The sequence below is a fragment of the Gymnoscopelus microlampas genome (genome assembly GCF_963454915.1).
Source record: "Gymnoscopelus microlampas genome assembly, chromosome: 8".
NCBI classification, from domain to species: domain Eukaryota; kingdom Metazoa; phylum Chordata; class Actinopteri; order Myctophiformes; family Myctophidae; genus Gymnoscopelus; species Gymnoscopelus microlampas.
In genome coordinates this window covers 53,468,974-53,492,089 of record NC_139945.1, presented here as the reverse complement: position 1 = coordinate 53,492,089, position 23,116 = coordinate 53,468,974, and the positions used below count along the sequence as shown (strand labels likewise).

At 41.1% G+C, this 23,116-nt stretch overlaps 2 protein-coding genes across 3 annotated transcripts; one reads left to right on the top strand and one right to left on the bottom strand.

Moving 5' to 3' along the window:
- Positions 1-6,287: 6,287 nt before the first annotated feature.
- Positions 6,288-16,509, bottom strand: bloc1s3 (biogenesis of lysosomal organelles complex-1, subunit 3). Its single transcript, XM_084064114.1, has 5 exons — positions 16,447-16,509; positions 15,387-15,502; positions 15,033-15,240; positions 9,757-9,857; positions 6,288-6,906 (listed from the first exon to the last, which is right to left on the bottom strand). Exons 2-5 carry the CDS (start codon positions 15,498-15,500, stop codon positions 6,721-6,723), a joined length of 609 nt encoding a protein of 202 aa, XP_083920240.1. The 5' UTR covers positions 15,501-15,502; positions 16,447-16,509; the 3' UTR covers positions 6,288-6,720.
- An 890-nt stretch (positions 16,510-17,399) lies between these two features.
- On the top strand, positions 17,400-22,597 carry trappc6bl (trafficking protein particle complex subunit 6B, like). 2 transcript variants are annotated; one of them, XM_084064347.1, is made up of 7 exons: positions 17,400-17,461; positions 18,364-18,464; positions 19,581-19,648; positions 19,970-20,087; positions 20,231-20,314; positions 21,088-21,181; positions 22,180-22,597. In XM_084064347.1, the coding sequence occupies exons 2-7, from the start codon at positions 18,369-18,371 to the stop codon at positions 22,209-22,211; spliced, it is 492 nt and encodes a 163-aa protein (XP_083920473.1). In that variant the 5' UTR covers positions 17,400-17,461; positions 18,364-18,368; the 3' UTR covers positions 22,212-22,597. The 2 variants fall into 2 exon arrangements, with proteins under 2 accessions (XP_083920473.1, XP_083920474.1); XM_084064348.1 differs by having other exon boundaries at positions 17,443-17,548.
- The last annotated feature ends 519 nt before the right edge of the window (positions 22,598-23,116 follow it).

Sequence of the window (23,116 nt, the reverse complement as noted above, 5' to 3'; positions counted from 1 at the left end):
GAACTATTCCACGATCTCCGAATGCTATTCACCTGTTTCCTAGGCTGTGTATTTTCCACTTCTTGTCGATTTGATCCAATGAAATCCAATGAAACTGGTCAGATGACCAATGATATCCAATGAAATCGACAGGAAGTGGAAAACACACAGCCTAGGAAACAGGTGAATATAGAGTCTGGAACTACACCGAAATCAGAGTAACGGAAGTGGGAATCTGTTCGTCATTTCCGTTCACGAAAATATATTTTAAAATAACTTTACATTTAATGTTTTTATTTACATTTCTGCTTAGCAGCAAACTATTTATGCTTTGATGATTTTCATTTATATTAGGAAAAAATTGTGCGACTGTAAAGACGAAACGGAAATGGGGAGGAGGCTTCACATCCGCTTTATATTTTACTCATGATCAGAGCTGTCGTGCTCCAGACTGTATGACCGGAAACATTTGAAAATCGTGGGAGGCAACAGTCTGGCCACGCGAGACTAGGCTACCGTGAAAGCACAGCACAGCACAGGAGACAGTAGAGACTAGACTGAGAGGGAGGGACTTGGCAGGTTCACAAGACAGATGGCATTAACAATCAATAACAACAAAAGCTACTGTATAACATGTTAGGTTTGATACCCAAAATATTATTTTAACATACACATTGGTTAGCTTCCTATAACTGTGACCACCACATACATCGGTCAAAAATAAGTAGGCTATGTCCAGGTTCATATAGGCTCTAGGCACAGCAGCCATATTATCACTTCCTTCACAGGTGTTACCAATGATACTAATGAAGGCTCTGTTCCATTTAGTCTAGCACAGTGGTTTCCACGACCCCCATAACTCTGAGAGTGTACAAATGGACACTCTCAGAGTTAATTTGGTTCCATTTGTACACTCTCGAGTTACACACCTGTAAGGGGCCATTTGGAAGCCCATGAGGGTCCCTGGACCCCAACTGTTGACCCACTGGTGTAACAGAGTGTTTCCAGTGGGCCAACATGCACAATATCAGCACCCTGACTAACCCTAACCCTAACCCTAACCCTGACCAGAATGGAACAGAGCCTTCATTAGTATCATTGCATTGGTAACACCTGTGAATGTCTTCATAATATGGCTGCTGTGAATAGAGCCTATTGTGATCCTTTAAAGAAATCACTTTCTATAGCTGTGCAGTCAAAACAGAAAGTTAGTTTAATGACAACACACAAAATAAACGATCACGGTCAGAGTCGGTTTGGATTCTTCACATCGCTCATCTATATTCCGTATCCTCCTCTCCTATTAATTGATTGTATAATAAAAAGCAGCTGTTCTGTGTCATTGGTTCCATTGATTCCTCACTCCCAATTTGTTGTACGTCCTGTTACACGCTCATCATTGATTTAGCCCTCAAAAACCCCATGACACACACACACACACACGTGCACACATAGTAAATCATAGATCAAGAGTCAATTGCTCAGATGATAGTCTGAGTGTGTTCAAGGTGTCCCTAGGGTGTGATTATATGAGACAACGCTCACACTGTCAATCATGTTCATGCCACCCATCAATCAAAGATTGATTTCCTTTTTTAAATGTATATATATATAGCAGAAATACCAGAAAGAAAGAGATAGATGGGCCTATGACAAGACAAACGGTTTGAAGAGGAATATACCACCTGGACCCCATGCGGGCTTTTGCTACATATACTGTAGATAGACCCTGTATGTAATAAGCATACGGTCACACATTCTGTGATATCAAAGCATCTCAGTTTTATCACTGCATAATAGTAGGGAGTGACAAATACTTTACAATAAACTATTTCAGAGACTTTAAAGCGTTTGATGCAAGCAAGTACAGAATGTTCTGACTTATTTGTTTCTTTTAAACATCCTCTGTCCCTGTTTTGGGGCTCTGGTTTCGAGCCAAGAAAAGTAAGTACCGTAAGTAAGTAAGTAAGAAAAAAAAAAGAAAGAAAGTGTTATATTTATCATCATCATCATTTATATTCCTGTGCAGTGCACATTGTTTTCTTCGAGTTAGAAATAAATCCACAAGATCATTTGTAGTGTCGTATCTATCTGTATGTAACAATTATATAATTTATTCTAGACTTTCAATCCTGCCATCCAACATTATGGTCCAAAAACATATCTGGAAAACAACTGGCTGGATCGCTGGAATTTGATGTGAACCTTCATGAACACCTCACATTGTGCTTTTAAAAAGAAAAATGTATTTGAATCCTATTTCTATTGTTATTTTCTTCCCTCTGGCGCCACCCTTTGGCCTCAAATTCCAATTACACACAAGTTATCCCAAAATAAAAAAGGGAAAATTGACATGCAACCCTACTGATTTTGGTGACCCCATGGCCTTTCCTATACCGCCGCCCTTAGGCCATTCCTTCCACTTGTCTTGCACACAAGTTATCTCAAAAACTTGCAGAGTGCATACATGCTCGATGGAAGATGAACCCTAACTATTTGAGTGACCCCATGACTTTTCTTCGAACACCACCCTCAAGGCAAAATGTCAACACAACTCCCCCACGGTCACATAACCCACAGGGGCACAACACATACACATACACACAGTGGTGGGAAGTAACGAAGTACATTTACTCAAGTACTGTACTTAAGTACAATTGTGAGGTATTTGTACTGTACTTTACTTGAGTGTTTCCAATTTCCAATACTTCTACTTCTACTCCACTACATCTCAGAGGCAAATATTGTACTTTTACTCCACTACAATTATTTGAAAACTTTAGTTACTAGTTACTTTTCAGATATAAATTATGATATTATAAAACATACATTAACCACTTTAGCCCTATTTTATACACAGGCTATTTGAAAATAGCCGATCTACAAGCTCACAACGCGTCGCATCGCGATGCGTTGTGAGCTTGTAGATCTGCCATTTTCAAATATTTTAGTACTTTTACTTTTGGTCCTTTAAGTACATTTTGATGCCAATACTTTTGTACTTTTACTCAAGTACATTTTTAATTCTGGACTTTTACTTGTAACAGAGTATTTCTATATTGCAGTATTGATACTTTTACTTAAGTAAAACATTTGAGTACTTTTTCCACCACTGCATACACATGTACACACACACACACGCAAGGAGCTACTGTACCATCCAGCTATATATGACCTGACAGAAATAGCAGGCTGGACAGCTGCCTGTCAGTGGATCTGTGTCTTGACTGCCTTCTTCAGTCTGAGCCTACTGGTTACTACTCTGGATCATATCCCTCCATTACTTACAGACCTACATTTATCAGAAATTAGGATCTTATAGCCAGAAGCCTGCAGCAAGAATCCTACCAGAGATTATTCCTGTGAATGCTTGCATCTGTGTCTTGGGAGAGCCAACTGGCAATAGCAATACGCTGACTTCCCCTGTGAGCTGAGAGTTTGGTGTAAGAAAAATGGAGCTCAGACCTATAGAACCGGAGAATGAAGTGACAAAGACAAACGGCAGTGAGGTAAACTTTTGGGTCCATAGCAGAAACTTTCTTTGAGTTGAGAGCCGAATTGGACTTCTAAATAAAAGGAATCAAAACAAAGTATATGGTACACTATTTCTCTCAATATTATTCTGAGCATTAAAATCGCAAAGGAATAGAATAGAACAGGGGTCTTCAACCTTCTCAGGCCAAGGACCCCTAGCTGAGAGAGAGGTGAAGCAGGGACCCCTGATTGTATAAAATTGCGTTTCAGATAAACTTTTTTTTTTGTTTACTTGGTCTGCTCTTTTTTCCCTCTACACCTATACCTCTTTGCCAAAAATAGCAGATCTACAAGCTCACAACGCCTCGCAGCGCGAGGCATTGTGAGCTTGTAGATCTGCTATTTTTTGGCTAAAGTTCTCCTCAGAAAAGGGATGCTAGTGTTCAAGTGGTTAAAGGAGTAGTTCACCCAAAAAATTACTTATTTTCTATCAATTGCACACCCCATGAAGCATTGAATCCACGGATTTATTTTTGTTTTTCTGGCATTCCTAAGCCAATAATTTGATTCCTGTCTCCTACCGGCTAATGTATCCGGTAGGAGACACAAAGTAGATTATTTGTGTCTCCTACCGGATACACACCCGGTCATGAAATTATTGGCTTAGGAATGCAACAAAAACAAAAATAAATCCATGAATTCAAGGCTTTATGAGGTGTGCAATTGATAGAAAATAAGTCATTTTTTGGGTGAACTCCTCCTTTAAGGTAAAAAAAAAAAAATCATATCACACAAAGATTTGGCGGACCCCCTGTAGTAACTCTGAGGACCCCCTAGAGGTCCCGGACCCCCTGTTGAAGACCCCTGGAATAGAATAAATTAACAGGGCCAGTTTGCATGTGCTTGCCTAATTCAAAACCTATGGCGCCCTCAGGTGGCTGAAAAAAGTCAAGAATCTCTCTGTCGTTTCTTTTCTCTCACTCTCTCAACCTCTCCTAGGTGGTTGATCCAGAGAGTGCACGACCACCCGATCCCCCCATCAATGATGACGATGACGACGACGTAACATGCGGGGTGGAAACAGGCCAGCTGTATGGCCTTGTTGGTGTTATAGCATCTGCACTGAATATAGTAGTGCTGGCAGTTGTGTGGATTGTGTACACTAATGATGCAGATTAACCACTTTTCCATGTTTTGGGCATATCATTATAGCCCATATTTTCTTTTTTTTATCTATTTCAAAATTCAAGATTTAATTATTTTTTTTCTTTTCTTTTAATTGCAGATTTTCTTGTTTGGCTATTTTTTCAAAAAGCCAGAGTATAAATCAGAGCTTAAGTGCTTTTAAGGGCCAGTTTTCTACTTTTGTAATCTGCTAGCATGAGAGGAACCTTCAATAATGAATGTTCATGGCAAGACTGAGTGTTATTGGGAGAAAAGCGACCGTTAGACCAGAGATGACAGATCAGAATGACTAAATAAAGTGACTACTTACTCTATACCAGTGGTTCTCAAACTTTTTCATGTCAAGGACCCCCAAATTAACACTTATTAGCCCGCGGACCCCCATTTGAAAAGATAAGCCAGGGACCCCCATAAGAGAAGGTTTATACGGCTTTCTAGCAGTGATTCTCAACCATTTTAATGTCAAGGACCCCCAGTTTGACATGCATTAGGCTACGGACCCCCATTTAATGGCATTTATACCTCTGGGACCCGAATTTGTATTATAAAATCAATGTTAATTTAACTCTGAGTGTACAAATGGAACCAAATGGACCCATTAGGGTCCATTTGGTTCCATTTGTACACTCACAGACCCATAAGGGTCTGTGAGTGTTACAGACCCATAAGGGTCCATTTGGTTCCTATCCATCATTTAGCTGGGAACCCCCTGGAACCGCCTCAAGTACTCCTCGGGGTCCCCGTATACCACTTTGAGAACCAATGCTCTATACAGACAATTCCATGGATGTACTACCTTTCTGGCTGTCTCGGGTATAACTGAATGACTAAGATGCATAGCATAGTCTGACAACAGCTTTTCATGTTACACTACACATGTATACACTGCAGTATGAATGTTCTCCGGCATCATTCTCACAGGAGCTTGAGGGTTAAGTGCTGTTCACACCAAGAATAACTATTAAGACAATTGTATTGATGTGAGCATCCACACTTAAACGTTGTGTAAACAGAACCACTGCTTTAAGTCACAGATATGTCATAGTGATAGTTTCCTGCTGAGGTCTGTTACAAACCTAAAGGAATTATATGTTTGCCATGGGCATACAAATGAGCGGACAATATAATATTACCTCATCAAAGATGGAATGCCACTTTTCTTGCCGTTTTCTCCATTAGCTTAGTGGTGTAAAAACATGGTCACGTGCCTTACCCTGTTAGATATACTCTACAAACCTTTGAACTTCTAATGTCTTCATAATATGAAATATATTATTTGAGCGAGGCTTCTAACCACTGCAATCTAAACAAAAACACAATAGCATTATAATGAAATCATAGAAAGTGGTTCAAATTAGCCTCCTTCAAATATCAGATGACTACATCAAAACTGTATTGATACAGAATAAACATTATGTTTGACTATGAACTATGTTTTCAAACAACAGCACAAGACAAGATGCTGATAATAAATTATTATTATTAAAGGGAAACGAAAGCACATTAAGGAGAAAGCATCTCTCCTGTCCAATACTGACTTACAGAACTTCTCTACAAACAAAGAAAGCTACTGTAGTATGTACAGTATTTGGCTGAATGTGAATTTAACAATACAACTGTCATATAAATAAATACATCACATGGATGCAACTGGGACGCATCATCAGTGTTGTAGCCTGGGGTCATAGGGTGTTTCGGGTCTCGCAAACATACAACATACACCCTCGCCCAGGTGACCCAGCCAGGGTTGATCAAGCCCCGACTTACGTCCCAGTAGCACCCACGGTCAGTCCTATAGGGAAAGACAGGGCCACTCAGTTCGCTTCTCCGGAAGTACTCTGCCGGGACTCGAGGAGGCTCTGGCACGTGGAGGGACTAGGCACTGTGGGTTGTCTCCTGGCCGGGCTCCTAACTTGTTCATACAAATATCGTTCACACATACTGAAATAAATCCAACTAGTATTTTTTTGTAATATTATCGGGGCAGAGAATCGAAAAAGAAAAAAAGATGTTCTTCCATACTGAACATATACAGGATACAACAATAACCGATTATGCTCAGGAATGTTCCAGATGAGGCTTTTAAGGAATGTTAGTATTAACAGGGCTGTTGTTGTTGATATTAATATCAGGCAGTAGATGACAGCTAGTAATAATATCAATCTTCTCTGCTACAGCCTTCAGGTCATCCAATATGAGTCTGATGCTGTGAGAAGCATTGATGATGGCACCCTGGGAAGTGTTGAGCTGGGCTGTGGCACTGCGCACCTAGGAGAGAAATAAGCACTTCAATTAACATGCATAACAGTATTCTACCACACATCACATCACTTTCTACTATGAAAATCTACTGAAACTCGAGCAGGGAATTGCCATGTACCCCACTATACGATATGTATCACAACACAAGGGTTGCGATATGAGGTGGTTTACGATACCATGTGTATCACAATATGATTCGGATCACAATGCTAAATAAACATCCCAGTGAGCCATAGTCGGCTATTAGACCACCGTCTAAAACGGGGTTATAATTGGTCTAACAGTGAGCGTTTTTTAGACGTCTAGGCTTGGACTAGACGTTGATTAGCTGTTTTTTAAGCGTCTATATATGGACGTAATTTCAACGGCTATAATATAGACGGTCTATAAATAGACGCTTAAAAAACAGCTAATCAACATCTAGGCTAAGCCTAGACGTCTAAAGGCTTTGGACAGTGTGGCTCCCATGAAAACCATCAGGGTCAAAACCCGCTCGGTACCATGGATGAATTTGGACATCCTTACTGCCATGAAAGTCAGAAACAAAAAGTGTTCTGAGTTTCATAAAGGAAGGATCAAACTCGCCAAATGCTTTAACAAAGGTCTCGAATCCCACGTAGCTAAACTCGAAAAAGAGAGAAACATGCTAAGAAACAGGGTTAATGGCATGCTCCTGTTAGCAGAAAAAAGCTACCTCGATGACTAAATTGAGGAAAATCAAAGCAAACCACGAGAGCTTTGGAAGCTATTCAACAACCTACTCGGCTGCAGCAAAAATTTGCAAACCAGGTTTACAAACATAAACCTCAAGGTGAAGGAGACTCTCACTACAACAAATCGGGAAGTGAGTAAAATCCTCAACATATTCTTTACGACCGTGGCCTCAGAACTGGTTGAAAAACTACCCCCTCACTCTGGGAGACATGGTAAAGAGTATGTTGACTCATTTTACGAAAAACAAGGTGTACGCAAAGATGATTTTAAACTCTCCCCTGTGTCAACAGATGAGGTGTTTAAAAAATTGAGTACACTTCAACAACACAGAGCCACAGGACTCGACAACATCCCCGCCAAATTTTTAAAAGACTCAGCCGCCTCCATTGCTCCAATCATTACTCACATAATAATACTATACTACTATAATAATCCATCATACAGGGACGGGTCCCTAATGACTTAAAAAAAGCAAGTGTGACCCCTCTGTACAAAAAAGGAAACCGATTAGACCCTGGCAATTACCGCCCTATTTCTATTCTTAGCTCCATCTCGAAAGTCATGGAAAAAATAGTCTATGAACAGGTCGATAAGTACCTTGCCGAGAAAAATCGAATTTACAAATTCCAATCTGGTTTCAGAACAAACCACTCCACTGACAAATGCCTTCTCTATTTGAACGACTCTATCAAACAAGATGTCGACAATGGCAAATATTGCGGCATGGTCTCGGACAGGAACAGGCTGCAGGTGGAGAAAAATCTCAGCTCTGAACTCAACAAGATCTGCACCTGGCTCTCCGACAACAAACTATCATTACACCTGGGTAAAACTGAATCCATCCTCTTTGGGTCCAGTCCTAACCTTAGCAAGGCTGAGAGCTTCACGATCAAAGTGGGTGATGATGATGTTATCACAAGAAAGGAGGAAATTACCTACCTGGGTTCCATCTTGGAGGCAAACCTCTCCGGTAACAAAAACGCCGAAAAAGCGATCAAAAAGGTTAACCAAAAAACACGCTATTTGTATAGGACTGATCGTCTTGTCAGTAAGAATACTCTGAAGATTCTTGCAGGGGCCCTCATACAAGGTTATTATGATTATGCATGCACTTCATGGTATCACAACACCTCCAAGGCCTTAAAAACAAGGCTTCAAACATCCCAAAACAAACTAGTAAGGCTACTTCTTGGCCTCAATCACAAAACCCATCTAACCCCTGCTCATTTTGCTAGGATTGGATGGCTTAGGGTTGAGGACAGAGTACAGCAACTTGCTATGGGCCTGGTCTTCAAGATACACCACAACATTGGGATCCCCCTGTATTTGTCTAAATACTTCCTAAATGTTAATGAAGTCCATGATCATAACACCAGAGGCAGCTCCACAAATCATGTGCAACCCGAATTTGGCTCAACAAAGGGAATGAACTCGTTCTCACGCTATTCATCAAAAATGTGGAACGCCCTACCAAAAGGAGTAAAGGAGTGCAAAACCCTACTCACTTTCAAAACTGCCCTAAAGATACACCTTCAGGAGGCTGCAATTCGAAAATGGCCTCTGTCTAAGTCTTAACCTATCCCCCCCCCCCCCCCCCCATTTCTTTTCACTCTTCATACCAGTAACCTGTAAACTGATTGTATGACATTCTGTATAGTAGTGTGTATATCTGTCTGTCTCTTATATGTCATCATGATTTGTGTGCATGGGGATCTCATCTTAAACAAGCTCAGTGCTTAATGAGCCTCCCAGTTTAGTAGACCTTGTATTGTGATTTGTTTGTACTTCCATGTACTGATGTTCTCATGTCTTACTAAATAAAGTACATCAATCAATCAATAAAAAACTTTCACTATTAGACAATTATAACCCCGTTTTAGACTAGCCCTTAGACGTATTTTAGACGTCTATTAGGCCGAAAAATGCTCAGTGGGATATAAATAAACATGGACAAACATGCAAGTGCACTTGAGAAAATAAAAGTATTCAAAGATTGATACGGGGGTCACTGACTAGAAATCAATTGATATCAGAGGTAGAAATAATATACTAATACTCAACCGTACCAATATATCGTCACAGACCAAACTAAAACTAGGAACAGTGCTATGTGTCTGCCCATGTGTAATTCATTGGTAATACCTCTCGGCTGGCATTGCCGTAAACCTGCCGTAGTGCCTGTCCCACATCAGTGCAAAGACGACCGTTGGACTCCTGCAGCTTCTGCTGTAACAGGGTGTCACCTGGAAAAAGGTATGACATTTTTGTATATTTTATGATGACCTAAAATAAAAACACAACACCCTTTTTTTTCATGCAGACTAGAACATTTCCTGCGGACTAGAAAATAGATTCCTTCAGGTAGTTGAGTTAGTTTTCAGGGAGAGGGGAAGTTACACACTCGTGCACACAGTTCAAACTGAGCCAGCATTAATGCTCTTGTAATGTTGTTGTATTGGCTACTGAGTTGATGTACTGGAATAATGAAAGGGTTAAATGGTTCTACAACAGACAGACTATGTGTAAGAGTGTCCGTTATTATTATTACCATCATCATATTATATACTAAAACAAATACAATAACTAGTATACTGTCCAAACTAACTTTTATATGACAATACTGTACTGATATTTAGGGTTGTCCGATATTGGCTTTTTTTACCGATTACCGATATACCGATATTGTCCAACTCTTAATTACCGATACCGATATCAACCGATACCGATATATGCGGGGATTATTGTGATTAGGGTAAGCTCAAATTTCATATCACACACACCATATACAGTAAGAACTCCTGTAACTTATTTAAAAAGCAAAAAAAAAAACCGATACCGATATTTTCCCGATATCAATTTTTATGCTAATATCGGCCGATAATTAGTTGGGTCATTTATGGCACTTCCGTGACCGTGGAGAGCGAAGGTCCGTTTCTCAATGGATTTGTCATCTAGGAGGGTTATTAAACAAATTTAGCCGGGGTGTATTTTTTTAAACGGCGGGGAAAATTTGTGGGAGACCAAAATCCAAAATGGCTGCCGTGAAAATGAACTTTTTAATGGTTTGACCTACAATGATGCACAATACATGGTTTCAGAGCTTATTTTGGTCAAGGAATACATATATGGTGTTTATATAATGATTTGACCTATTGTCGACCTTCAAATGCAAGATGGCTGCCAATTATGAGCTCCAAAAGGGAGTTTTTTCGAAATCGTCACAGAGCCTTCATATTAGGCTCAAATGAAAGCTCTGCTCATGATGAGTTGAATAATATACAGTATAAGTACACAGAAGTAATCTCTGAGGTCAATAAAGTCAATGTTTGTGTGTAAACAGCAGTTGCTGATTTGCGGTTTCCCATTAACTCTATGGCTGCCAATGACGTATATATACGTCTTTTAATTATCAGCTGTTGTCCGCCAAAGACGTATATATACGTCATGGAAAAAAAGGAAAAATTTTTTTTTTTTATAATTTCAACCCTTGTCGAATTACGAACAGATTAGGAGCTAAAAATGTTCGAAGATTTGCTGCTCCATTCACTTCAATGTTAAAATTCAAACGGACAAACAATTCACTTTGTTTTTTGGTTTAAAACTACTGGTTTTGAGCTATATTGAAACATCAAACAACACATGTCAACGAGGTCAAAATGACCTCGTTGACATTTGTGAAACCACACCTGAATCTCATCTGTGATTAGAAACCATCTGGGGATAAATCATACTGGAGGAAAAAAATCTGTGGCTACGCGAACAGGTACCAAAATCATGGCAAAACCCTGGCAGAGGCTACAGACTGTTCTGAAAAAACTCTGGCAGGCAGAGAGTTAAATAGGGTAGGCTACTGAGAATATGGTGTCCAGTTCATCCCATCACATTTTCATAATGAACCAAAAATAAATGAGCTCTATAGCCTAACATAAAATAGTATTCTGTATGCAAAGCTAGAAAGGTTAGTTTCTTGAGGTGAATTTAAAGGTCAACTCATTTGTCACCCTTATTTTGTAGTATTGCTCCCAGTGTTTCCTGTCTGCCTAGTTACTTTTACCTGCCTTGTCTAACCAGTCTTGTGATTTTGTCAGTGTTTCCACCTGTGTCCTCCTAGTCCCCCAGCCTATCCCAGTGTTGATTGTCAGTTGAGTTCACCTGTGTCCTGTTAATCCCTGTATATTTAAGCCCTGTGTTTGCACTGTGGTCTTGTTGGTCTGTAGTCATGTGAGGTTTTTAGTTGTTGTTCTTTGTGCTCAAGAATCTTGGACATTAGAGCGTCTGCTATTCCAGATCCCTTGAATCGCTTGTAGATGGCATAGATGTAGGACATCAACTGGTGGAAAGTTACGAGGATTGGGAGGATGTCCTTGAACATTTCTGGATTCTCCGCCTTGAGCTGAGTGAACGTCTTGTAGGTTGGCAGGTGACCAACAAGAAAGGAGAATGGAATATTCTTCTGCCGCATGGCCTCCACATGTTTCACCATTATGTCATTCACCACTGACTTGCTTGGAGGTTCATTGTATGTTGTGTGGTAATTAGGCATGCTCTTGTTGGGTGGTGGATGACAGCAGGACTGGGCACCACTGTATCCTGGAACTCGCTGCTCTTCAGGTGGTGGTCTTCTGCCATGATTGTCTACACGAGACAGTGCATGTATTACAGAGCGAGCACGCTGCGGAGCTGACCCATCCACTGGTGGATCTACCCTGGGACAAGCAGGTGACTCACTCTTGCTACCAGGGGGGGCATCTGTACTGGCAAACCTTTGTCAGTTCCGCACACTTCTGCTTTAGCTGTGCAGAGATTTCCTTCTTCTTGGTGAGTGTTTCAGCAGTCTCTTCGCCTGGTTTCTTTTCATAGCTCTCTGGCTGCATGTACATGACATTTGTTCGATGGACTGGTGTAGAGTCACCTGTCATAGTGTCAATCTTGAAGTCGTCATTGTCGATGATCACGATAGCTGGCTTGCTGTCTGCGATCTCGTGTGGGCAGGTTGCTGATGCCTCCACATCCATCAGAGCCCAATGGTCATAGAGGAGCAGTGTGTCTGCAAAGCTGATGCAGACACCGCTCTTGTGCAGAGTGTCTACCAGATCTTTACTCCTTGTCATGCCATGGACATTTACTCCCAGGTTGATAGCAGAGCTCCGCAGTGTGCTCGCTCTGTGATACATGGACTGTCTCGTGTAGACAATCATGGTACAAGACCACCACCTGAAGAGCAGCGAGTTCCAGGATACAGTGGTGCCCAGTCCTGCTGTCATCCACCACCCAACAAGAGCAAGCCTTATTACCACACAACATACAATGAACCTTCAAGTAAGTCAGTGGTGAATGACATCATGGTGAAACATGTGGAGGCCATGTGGCAGAAGAATATTCCATTCTCCTTTCTTGTTGGTGACCTGCCCACCTACAAGACGCTCACTGAGCTCAAGGCAGAGAATCCAGAAATGTTCAAGGACATCCTCCCAATCCTCGTACCTTTCCACCAGCTGATGTCCTACAGTACATCTATGCCATCTACAAGCGATTCAAGGGCTCTGGAATGGCAGACACTCTGGTTACAGCAGGGGTAGTAGTGGAGGGGTTGGTAGACCAAGCACTACGAGGAAAGCACTACAGACAGGGCGTGCTGTGCATCCTGCTCTGGCGAGAGGTTCTTATCCAAAATCACTTGTCCAAGATTCTTGAGCACAAAGAACAACGACTAAAAACCTCACATGACAAAGGTCTACAGACCAACAAGAACACAATGCAAACACATGGCTTAAATATACAGGGATTAACAGGACACAGGTGAACTCAACTGACAATCAACACTGGGATAGGCTGGGGGACTAGGAGGACACAGGTGGAAACACTGACAAAATCACAAGACTGGTTAGACAAGGCAGGTAAAAGTAACTAGGCAGATAGGAAACACTGGGAGCAATACTACAAAATAAGGGTGACAAATGAGTTGACCTTTAAATTCACCTCAAGCAACTAACCTTTCTAGCTTTGCATACAGAATACTATTTTATGTTGGCTATAGAGCTCATTTATTTTTGGTTCATTATGAAAATGTGATGGGATGAACTGGACACCATATTCTCAGTAGCCTACCCTATTTAATGGGAAACCGCAAATCAGCAACTGCTGTTTACACACAAACATTGACTTTATTGACCTCAGAGATTACTTCTGTGTACTTATACTGTATATTATTCAACTCATCATGAGCAGAGCTTTCATTTGAGCCTAATATGAAGGCTCTGTGACGATCTTGAAAAAACTCCCTTTTGGAGCTCATAATTGGCAGCCATCTTGCATTTGAAGGTCGACAATAGGTCAAATCATTATATAAACACCATATATGTATTCCTTGACCAAAATAAGCTCTGAAACCATGTATTGTGCATCATTGTAGGTCAAACCATTAAAAAGTTCATTTTCACGGCAGCCATTTTGGATTTTGGTCTCCCACAAATTTTCCCCGCCGTTTAAAAAAATACACCCCGGCTAAATTTGTTTAATAACCCTCCTAGATGACAAATCCATTGAGAAACGGACCTTCGCTCTCCACGGTCACGGAAGTGCCATAAATGACCCAACTAAATATCGGGAGGCCGATAATATCGGACATCCCTACTGATATTGTATTTTTTCCACTGATAATGTACTGATACTGTATAGATTCTGTTTACTTTGCATTTATAGTATTGTCCATGTGTGGAGGGCCAGGAACGTTTTTTTGTGTATATTTTATCATTACTATATTAGTATCTTCTTGCTACCATCAGGCTCAGCGGTATCTCCTTTTTTCTTATGTATCTGCCCTGTGTTTCTAACTGCTGTACTGTCTTTGGTAACTGAATTTCCCCCCGCGGGATCAACAAAGGTCTATCTATCTGTCTCATTGGTTCTCAAAGTGGGGTCCGGGGACCCCCAGGGGTCCTTGAGGGGGTTCCAGGGGGTCCCCAGCAAAATGTGTGAAAATAGCATCACAATAGTTTTAACCTTTTATACTTTGGCTATTCAAAAATAGCAGATATACAAGCTCATAGCGCGGCACCGAGTGCCGCGCTACAAGCTTGTAGATCTGCTATTTTTGTGCAAATCTTTGAATATATTTCTTTTAAAGCGAACATTTTAACTCAACTCTTTGCCTCTGGGGGGTCCCTGGCACAACCAGGGGTTAAAGCAAAAAAGAATCCCAAGACTGAAAATTATTTTCAGACCATGTCCCAATATGTGATTTTTGATTTTTAAACATGGCACATGGAATCCTCAAGACTGAAATCAGTCCCCAGGACTGAGAACTTTAATCCCTGCACAACATATTTTCAGATGGGGGTCCCCGGCCAAATATATATCAATTTGGGGGTCCGTGGCATGAAAAGGTTTGAGAAGCACTGGTCTATCTAACCACTCACCATGGGGTCTGTGTGTGGGACTCGGCCTGTCCTCCACTATTGACTGCAGGTCAGGGTGGTCTCTCACCACTATGAGGGGAGGCAAATCTCGCCGTAGTATCATCTGAGGGGTGTCCTGGTTTGCTGCTGCAGCGAAAATGTTTCTCCGCGCTCTGTCCGCCTTCTCCAGTTCCCCCTCACTGTCTGTCTCTGACGCCTCTCCAGGAACCTGAGAAGATCCAATATGTTAAAAAAATAACATTGTAGCCTGGTGAAAGATTTGACTTAATGTCTGTTACATAAACAGACACAGGAACACATATGCACGTGCTCACACACACACACACACACACACACACACACACACACACACACCTTAGCTCCCTCTGTGGAGGTCTGTGGAGCAGAGAGGGAGGTGATGTAGACTTCATCATCCGAGTCTGTCTCTGACGCCTCGCCCTGCACCACGATCTGATACCTGTTGGACATGACTAACCACACACACACACACACACACACACACACACACACACACACACACACACACACACACACACACACACACACACACACACACACACACACACACACTTTGAGAACCAATGCTCTCTAAACCAGTGGTTCTCAACCACTGGTGGACCACCAGTGGTCCTTGAGGGGGTTCCAGGGGGTCCCTAGCCAAATTAATAGTTAGGAACCAAATGGACCCTTATGTGTCTGTAACTCTGAGATGAGGTTCCTCGTTTGTTTCTGCCGTTTGAGCAGGACATTGTTGCACATTTTCCACTTTACATGTTTCTTACCCCTTTCTGCACATCGTATCCAAAAAGTAAAGCTTTCCCGCCATTCTCTCAGATGTTTTAAGTTTTAACGCACCATAAAAGCTATCCAACGAGTTGAAGAAAGTATTTAATTTGCCTCGGTCCTCATCCGGTTACATGTTTTTAAGACATTGCGCAAGAGTTGCGCCCGTAGAGATAACATTACTGATTCCCCTACTGGTCAAATGTTGAATTGCATCTTCTAATGCAAAATATTATGGAATCGGCTGAGGACCGAGGCGAATTAAATACTTTTGTCAACTCGTTGGATAGCTTTTATGGTGCGCTAGAACTTAAAACATCTGAGAGCATTTCAGAAAACCTTTACTTTTTGGATACGATGTGCAGAAAGGGGTAAGAAACATGTAAAGTGGAAAATGTGCGACAATGTCCTGCTAAAACGGCACCGACAAACGAGGAACCTCATCTCGGAGCTACACAGAGCGGAGAGAGAGGTTCCGTAGGGGCTAATCCACACACATGTATTCTGTCTTGCTTATTCCTCTCCTTTACAGGGCATATATCTCCACCTCTCTAGATGTTCCTATACCTGCTCCCTGCTCTCTCACTACAGATCAATGGCGTTTTAAAATATAGAATAAATAGAGTCAAACCTTCACGATCCCGTCTGTCTGTCAACAACACAAATCACATGATGAGCAGCAACCAGGAAGTTGGTGTAAGAGGTGTAAGTGTCACGTGGCATGTTGAACTTCACTATCATTGGACGGGATCAGTTGGTATTTTTTTTGCCTCTACTTCTCGCGTCACCAGGCTTTGCACCGCGGAGGAAACCTCTGCTGGTTCTGGTACTCAACATGGTGGCGCAACTTGTTCCTGGTTTTGAAGATGTTTCCATTTACAATCCGTACATCTACATAAACGTTCAAATTTCAAATATAAAGTGCTTACCCCACGGCCACAAATGTAACAAGTTGATACGCCTGGGTTTAAGTACCCGTATCTTCCGTATTATTCAATAAAAAAGCATTTTAATCCGATCAGTGGTCATTTTCTCAAAATGTCCTTCATTGCTTTCAACTACGCGACCCTATCGGTTGGGAGGTGTATTGCATTCTGATACATTATAACTCTATGAGAAAATGACCACCAATCGGATTAAAATGCTTTTTATTGAACAATACAGAAGATACGGGTACTTAGACACACCCGTTTCAACTTGTTACATCCGTGGCCATAGGGTAAGTACTTTATATTTGAAATCTGAACGTTTATGTAGATGTACGGGTTGTAAATGAACAACAATTCCAGAACCAGGAACAAGTTGCGCCATGACTGCATAGCATGACATGATGTCATGATAGCCTATGACAGTCATGTTTCAGGGTCAGGGCTAACCTCTACTGTGACTGAGGGGTGGGGGGGGGGGAGTACAATCTGTGAAGAGTTTAAATAAATATTTATTGTTATCTAAACCAAATGTTCACGTCTTTACAAAATACATGGCAATCTAGTTCAGCCACTGCAGCCAGACTTCAGGAGATCTGCCATGAAAAAAAAAATCTTGCCTGCACTTTTTTTTTTCAGGGCAAAAATGAGCCTCCTGTGAAGACACTCAACACTCAGGAAGTAGATGTCTTGTTTACTACGTGGAAAGTCACCAGAGAGGTAAAAACTACCTCACTTTATCAACATTGTAACAGACTTCGCTTTATATCACACCTTCACCTCTATTTCCTACTCATTCGGGATCATGTAGGTGATTATAAAAAAAACATATATTTACAAGTTAAAACTCCAAAGTCCAGAGCTGAGTTAAATGTCTTTTGCTAAAAACCTAGCTAATGCTAAACTGCTCTTCCAACATAATAGTTTCCCTAGTTGACCTGGTGCTGTGTGAAAGTACAGTTATAGGGCTCTATGCACAGCAGCCATATTATGAAGACATTCACAGGTGTTACCAATGATACTAATGAAGGCTCTGTTCCATTCTTGTCAAACAGAGTCAGGGTGCTGATATTGTGCATGTTGGCCCACTGGAAACACTCTGTTACACCAGTGGGTCTACAGTTGGGGTGGGTGCATTTCGCCTTTCCGACATGTTGCCTTAACGACGTTGACGAACCCTATACCTAACCCTAACCCTAACCCTAACCGCACGCGGAAGCCACTAGTCGGAGTGGCGAGATGTCGGAATGGAAGGAGAACCCCAGTTGGGGTCCAGGGACCCTCATGGGCTTCCAAATGGCCCCTTACAGTTGTGTAACTCTGAGAGTGTACAAATGGAACCAAATGGACCTGCTCACAATGCGACGCATTGTGAGCTTGTAGATCTGCTATTTTCAATTTTATTTTTTTTACATTTTAGACATTTGAAAACTTGCGTTGAGTACTTTTACTTTTGGTACTTCAAGTATATTTTGATGCCAATACTTTTTGTACTTTTACTCAGATACATTTTGAATAACGGACTTTCACTTGTTAACAGAGTATTTCTACATTGAAGTATTGATACTTTTACTTAAGTAAAACATGTGAGTACCTTTTTCACCACTGTCTACTCTATGTAGATACGATGGCAGACGAGGTCCTGTTCGAGTTCCTACACATGGAGATGGTGTCTCATATTTACAAGCAGCAGCAGTCCAGTAAGGGAGAGATGGACAACAAGGTACTGTACTGTCTGCAGTGGTGTAAAGTAACTAAGTACATGTACTCAAGGACTGTAGCCTACTTAACTACAATGTTGAGGTTTTACTTCTACTCCACTACATCTCAGAGACAAATGCTCAATGTTGCACTTTTACTCCATTATTTGAACACTTTAGTTACTAGTTACTTTGCAGATATAAATTATTGTATTATAAAATATACATTAACCACTTCAGCCCTATTATATACATAGGCTATTTGAAAATAGCCGATCTGTGAGCTTGTAGATCTGCTATTTTTCAAACATTTTAGCACTTAATACACACATTTTAGCATTTGTGTATTCAAATCATCAAACGTATATCAACAGTAAACATGATTATTTTTTTAGGGGGTGGGGGGGTCATTAAAAGGTCTTAAAAGTCCTTCAAATGTCACTTTTGAAATGTGCAGATACCCTGGATACACTTGTATATATACTGTATGTTGGTTTGTTTACTGTTGAGTGAGAAAGCAATGTTGCATATTAAAGGAGAATTTTGGACTAAGGTTTTCTTACCTTTTCTATGATGTTATGATATGTTAGGATGAATAGTACAGTAGAAAAATGTCATAACTCCATCCCTGGTCCGCCACAGCTTAAAACGTGCGCGGGTAGGATTTTTTTAATGAGATCTGACGTTCATAGTGACAGAACACTGTAAAAAAAAAAAAAAAACAGAAGTCTCGCTAGACGAGATTGAAATCTCGTCTAGCGAGACTTCTGTTTTATTTTTATTTTTTATTACATAGTGCTCTGTCACTATGAACGTCAGATCTCACAAAAAAAAAAGCTATTAAAATATGCGATCTAGCGGGAAGGAGTTATGACATTTTTCAGCTGTACCATTCATCCTAAGATATCATAGCATCATAGAAAAGGTAAGAAAAACTTAGTCCAAAATTCTCCTCTAAGCTAATCATCTTGGGACCCCCCCAAAATAATTTTAATAACTGGCGGAATCCTTGGTAGTCTTAAAAAAACAAACAATAATTGCAGTTTTGAAATGATGTGAAATGCGATGTGACGAGGCTTGACTGAACAGTCGGCAAACCAGGTTACAATGTAACTGATTGTAGTCTGTCACTGTTACAGGACAGAGCCACCTGTGTTTCTATCCTGGAGAACATGGGCTTCAGAGTAGGACAGGGTCTCATTGAGAGGTAGGTGTTTGTGCATGCATGTGTGTAGGGATGGGACCATATGACAATTATGTCACAAGTATTGTGGCACAAAATGATTGCGCTTAACGATATTATAGGAATAATCAAAATATACTTAAAACTTAAAATGGCACTTTAAAAAGCTCCTTGTGTATGACTGAGGACAATTTCACAATAAATTAGAATCTCCACGATACGATTATTGTGAGTGTTCTTTTATGACGATAAACGATAAATAACGATGATCATCCCATATTCTTTCAAACATCAATGCAATTCTAGACTGGTCATTTTCTCCCTCTACCTCATTTCTCTATTGAGGTTAACCAAGGAGTCGCCCAGCTTTAAGGATGAACTCGACGTAATGAAGTTCATCTGTAAAGACTTTTGGACACATCTCTTCAACAGGCAGATTGACAACCTCAGAACCAACCATCAGGTACAACAACCTAAAAAAGATTGTAGCTGGACCTCACAAACAATGGAAGGGCAGAGAGTAGAATACAGTCGTCTAGAGAAGAGAGATGAGAACCTCTGAAGAAGACCTGAGCTAATTCCAGCGCATGTCGTTTTGTTCAACAGGGCACTTATGTTCTCCAGGACAACAGGTTTAATCTCCTAACTCAGCTGTCGAGTGGAAAGCAGTACATGGAAGATGCTCCTAAGGTGAGGAAACCTATTGCTGTCAAATGGGGAATAACAACGCTTAAGCTGACAAACCTTGCAAAACCAGTGCCTCTCAGAATTGGGAGTGATTTGATCAAAGACATTAGTTGAGCAGCATGGTGCAAAAAGCCTAGATGGCTAACGTTTCAATAACGGGTGTCTTCGTGCTGAAGACACCTGTCTTATAACATTAGAAATTGATACATACTGAACTAGGCCGCAGACCCCCATTTGAATAAGATTGTGTGTCTCAAAAAGAGAAGATAACAGTGAAGAGAGTGAAACCTATGGATGGAATTGTCATTTTCTATACATTATCTCTACTAGCCAGTGAAATAATAGTGATATTAAACTGTTCCTCATTTTGTTAGGGACCCCCGGGCAACCCCCGCATGGACCCTCAGACCCCCTCTTTAACTCATTTAGTGCCACTGGACGTCTAAGACGTCCATTGTATCATAAGCCCTGTGCCACTGGACGTCTAAGACGTCCAACAAAAAAAAATCTAAACATTTTTTTCTTTTTGGAAAAAAATGTTCAGAACCCAAGATATAATGATTTGAAAATGTTCTGCTCCATTCATTCTTTGTTTAACTTCTTACTGAAAAACTGCCAGAAATAAGTCAAGCACTGAATGAGTTAAGAGCCATCGTACTAAGCTGTTTGTTGTCCATGTTTGCATGTGTGGTTGAGTGTTTGTTCCTCTTTGTTTCCTCACGTGTGTGTGTGTGTGTGTGTGTGTGTGTGTGTGTGTGTGTCCGTCCTATATTCAGTACCTGGCCTATTCCTGTGGTATGGTGAGAGGAGCTCTGTGTAACCTGGGCCTGGACAGTGTGGTGACAGCTGAGGTTTCTCTCATGCCGTCATGTAAGTACACGATCGCTTTGATATATTTCCATGTTTCCTATGTGCAGTCAGTGGTGGAAAAAGTACTTTACTTAAGTAAATGTATCAATACTGCAATGTAGAAATACTCTGTTATAAGTAAATGTCCGGTATTCCAAATAGACATGAGTAAAAGTACAAAAGTATTGGCATCAAAATGTACTTAAAAGTACCAAAAGTAAAAGTACTCATTATGCAGAATGTCCCGTTTCATGAAAAAAAAGAAAGAAAGAAATGTAAAGGTACAATATTTGACTCTGAGATGTAGTGGAGTAGAAGTAAAAAGTATAACACATTGGAAATACTCCAGTAAAGTAAAAGTACCTAAAAAAAGGCACTTAAGTACAGTTCTTAAGTAAATGTACTTTCCAGTGTGCAGCACATTTGGAATACCATGGCGTGTGTAAAGAAGCTGCCATGTCTAACTACGGGGATTCAAACCTGGCTCTCCCGCATAGGAAGACCCCCCCCCCCCCCCCCCCCCTCCCCCGGCCACGGGAGACATTATGCTGCTCACTGGGATACAGGCAGGGCTACTCCATTACGCATGCCAAATGCCAGTGTCCCTTGTTGCCAAATGGGCAAGTGTTACTGTAACCTTGAGTGACTATTTATTTATTTAGCTTGTTCCATTTCTCACTTGGGTTTTGTCATTTTAGAGCAGTGGTTCTCAAAGTGAGGTCCAGGGACCCTCAGGGTTACTTGAGGGGCTTCCAAATGGACCCTTAAGAGGTCTGTAACTCTGAGAGTGTACAAATGGAACCAAATGGTTCCATTTCGGGTCCATTTGGTTCCATTCGTACACTCTCAGAGCTATGGTGGTCCTTGAAATTAAAACGTTTGAGAACCACGGCTTTACGGAACTATATTAGGACATTTTTATGTAGATTTGGGTTTTTTATTCAGTTGGTTGATGGCGTCATCATTGACATAAAGGTCTCTCTCCCCCCCTCTCTCTCTCTCTCCATTCTACCTGTCAGGCAAGTTCCAGGTGGTGATCCAGAAATTGTGACTTGAGCTTCTCACGAAGTGAACTTTGTATGTAGGACAGAGATACTCCCTGAACAAGCGCGCCTGCATAGAAAGTTACGATCTTTATCCTGAGCGCAGAACAACACGTCGGAGGGAATCGGATACCAGCCTAATTTCCAAATGCAGGTCAAAGCAGGGCCGGCACATTCTTTATTATGGCCTATGCTCGTCACCAGCCACTAGAGGGCCAAACAGGCCACGTTTTATGTCCATCGTCCATCTCCCTACAGAGAGCGGTCACGGTGTTCTAACTCGGCGATTCCCAACCCTGTGGGCCCACAAATGATTGGCAAAAACACCACGACTTTATTGATAACATTAATCCATTAAGACCCGGAACGCATTCCGTGTCATTTTAAGATTTCTTTGAGCTATTCAAAAATAGCAGATCTAGAAGCTCGTAGCGCGGCACCGAGTGCCGCGCTACGAGCTTGTAGATCTGCTATTTTTTAATAGCCCAAAGTATAAAATAATGGTTATAGTTAAAAAAAATCTAAAATGACACTATGCGTTCCTGGATTGAATGGTTTATAGAAAATAATGTGTATACTATGTTAGTTCCATTGATCCAAGCCAGAACGCAATCGATCGATTGATCATTCAAAATGAACGATCAATCGAAAATGCATACGGTCCGCGGCTGCCGTTGTTAAGTGGCCAGATGGGTGGGCCGCGAAACGGCTGCTTTTTGGGGATTTTCAAGTGGGCCCTGATACAGTCACGGTTTGGGAACCGCTGCCCTTAACTCGATAGTCCTCCAATACGGTGCGCCGTCCGCTTCAAATAACTTCATTGACGTAATTATGTTTTATTTGTTCAAATATATCCTGGATTGTAGCTTTAATTTTTTTTTTTTTGCATTTGTTTACCTACTGAGGTCATCTC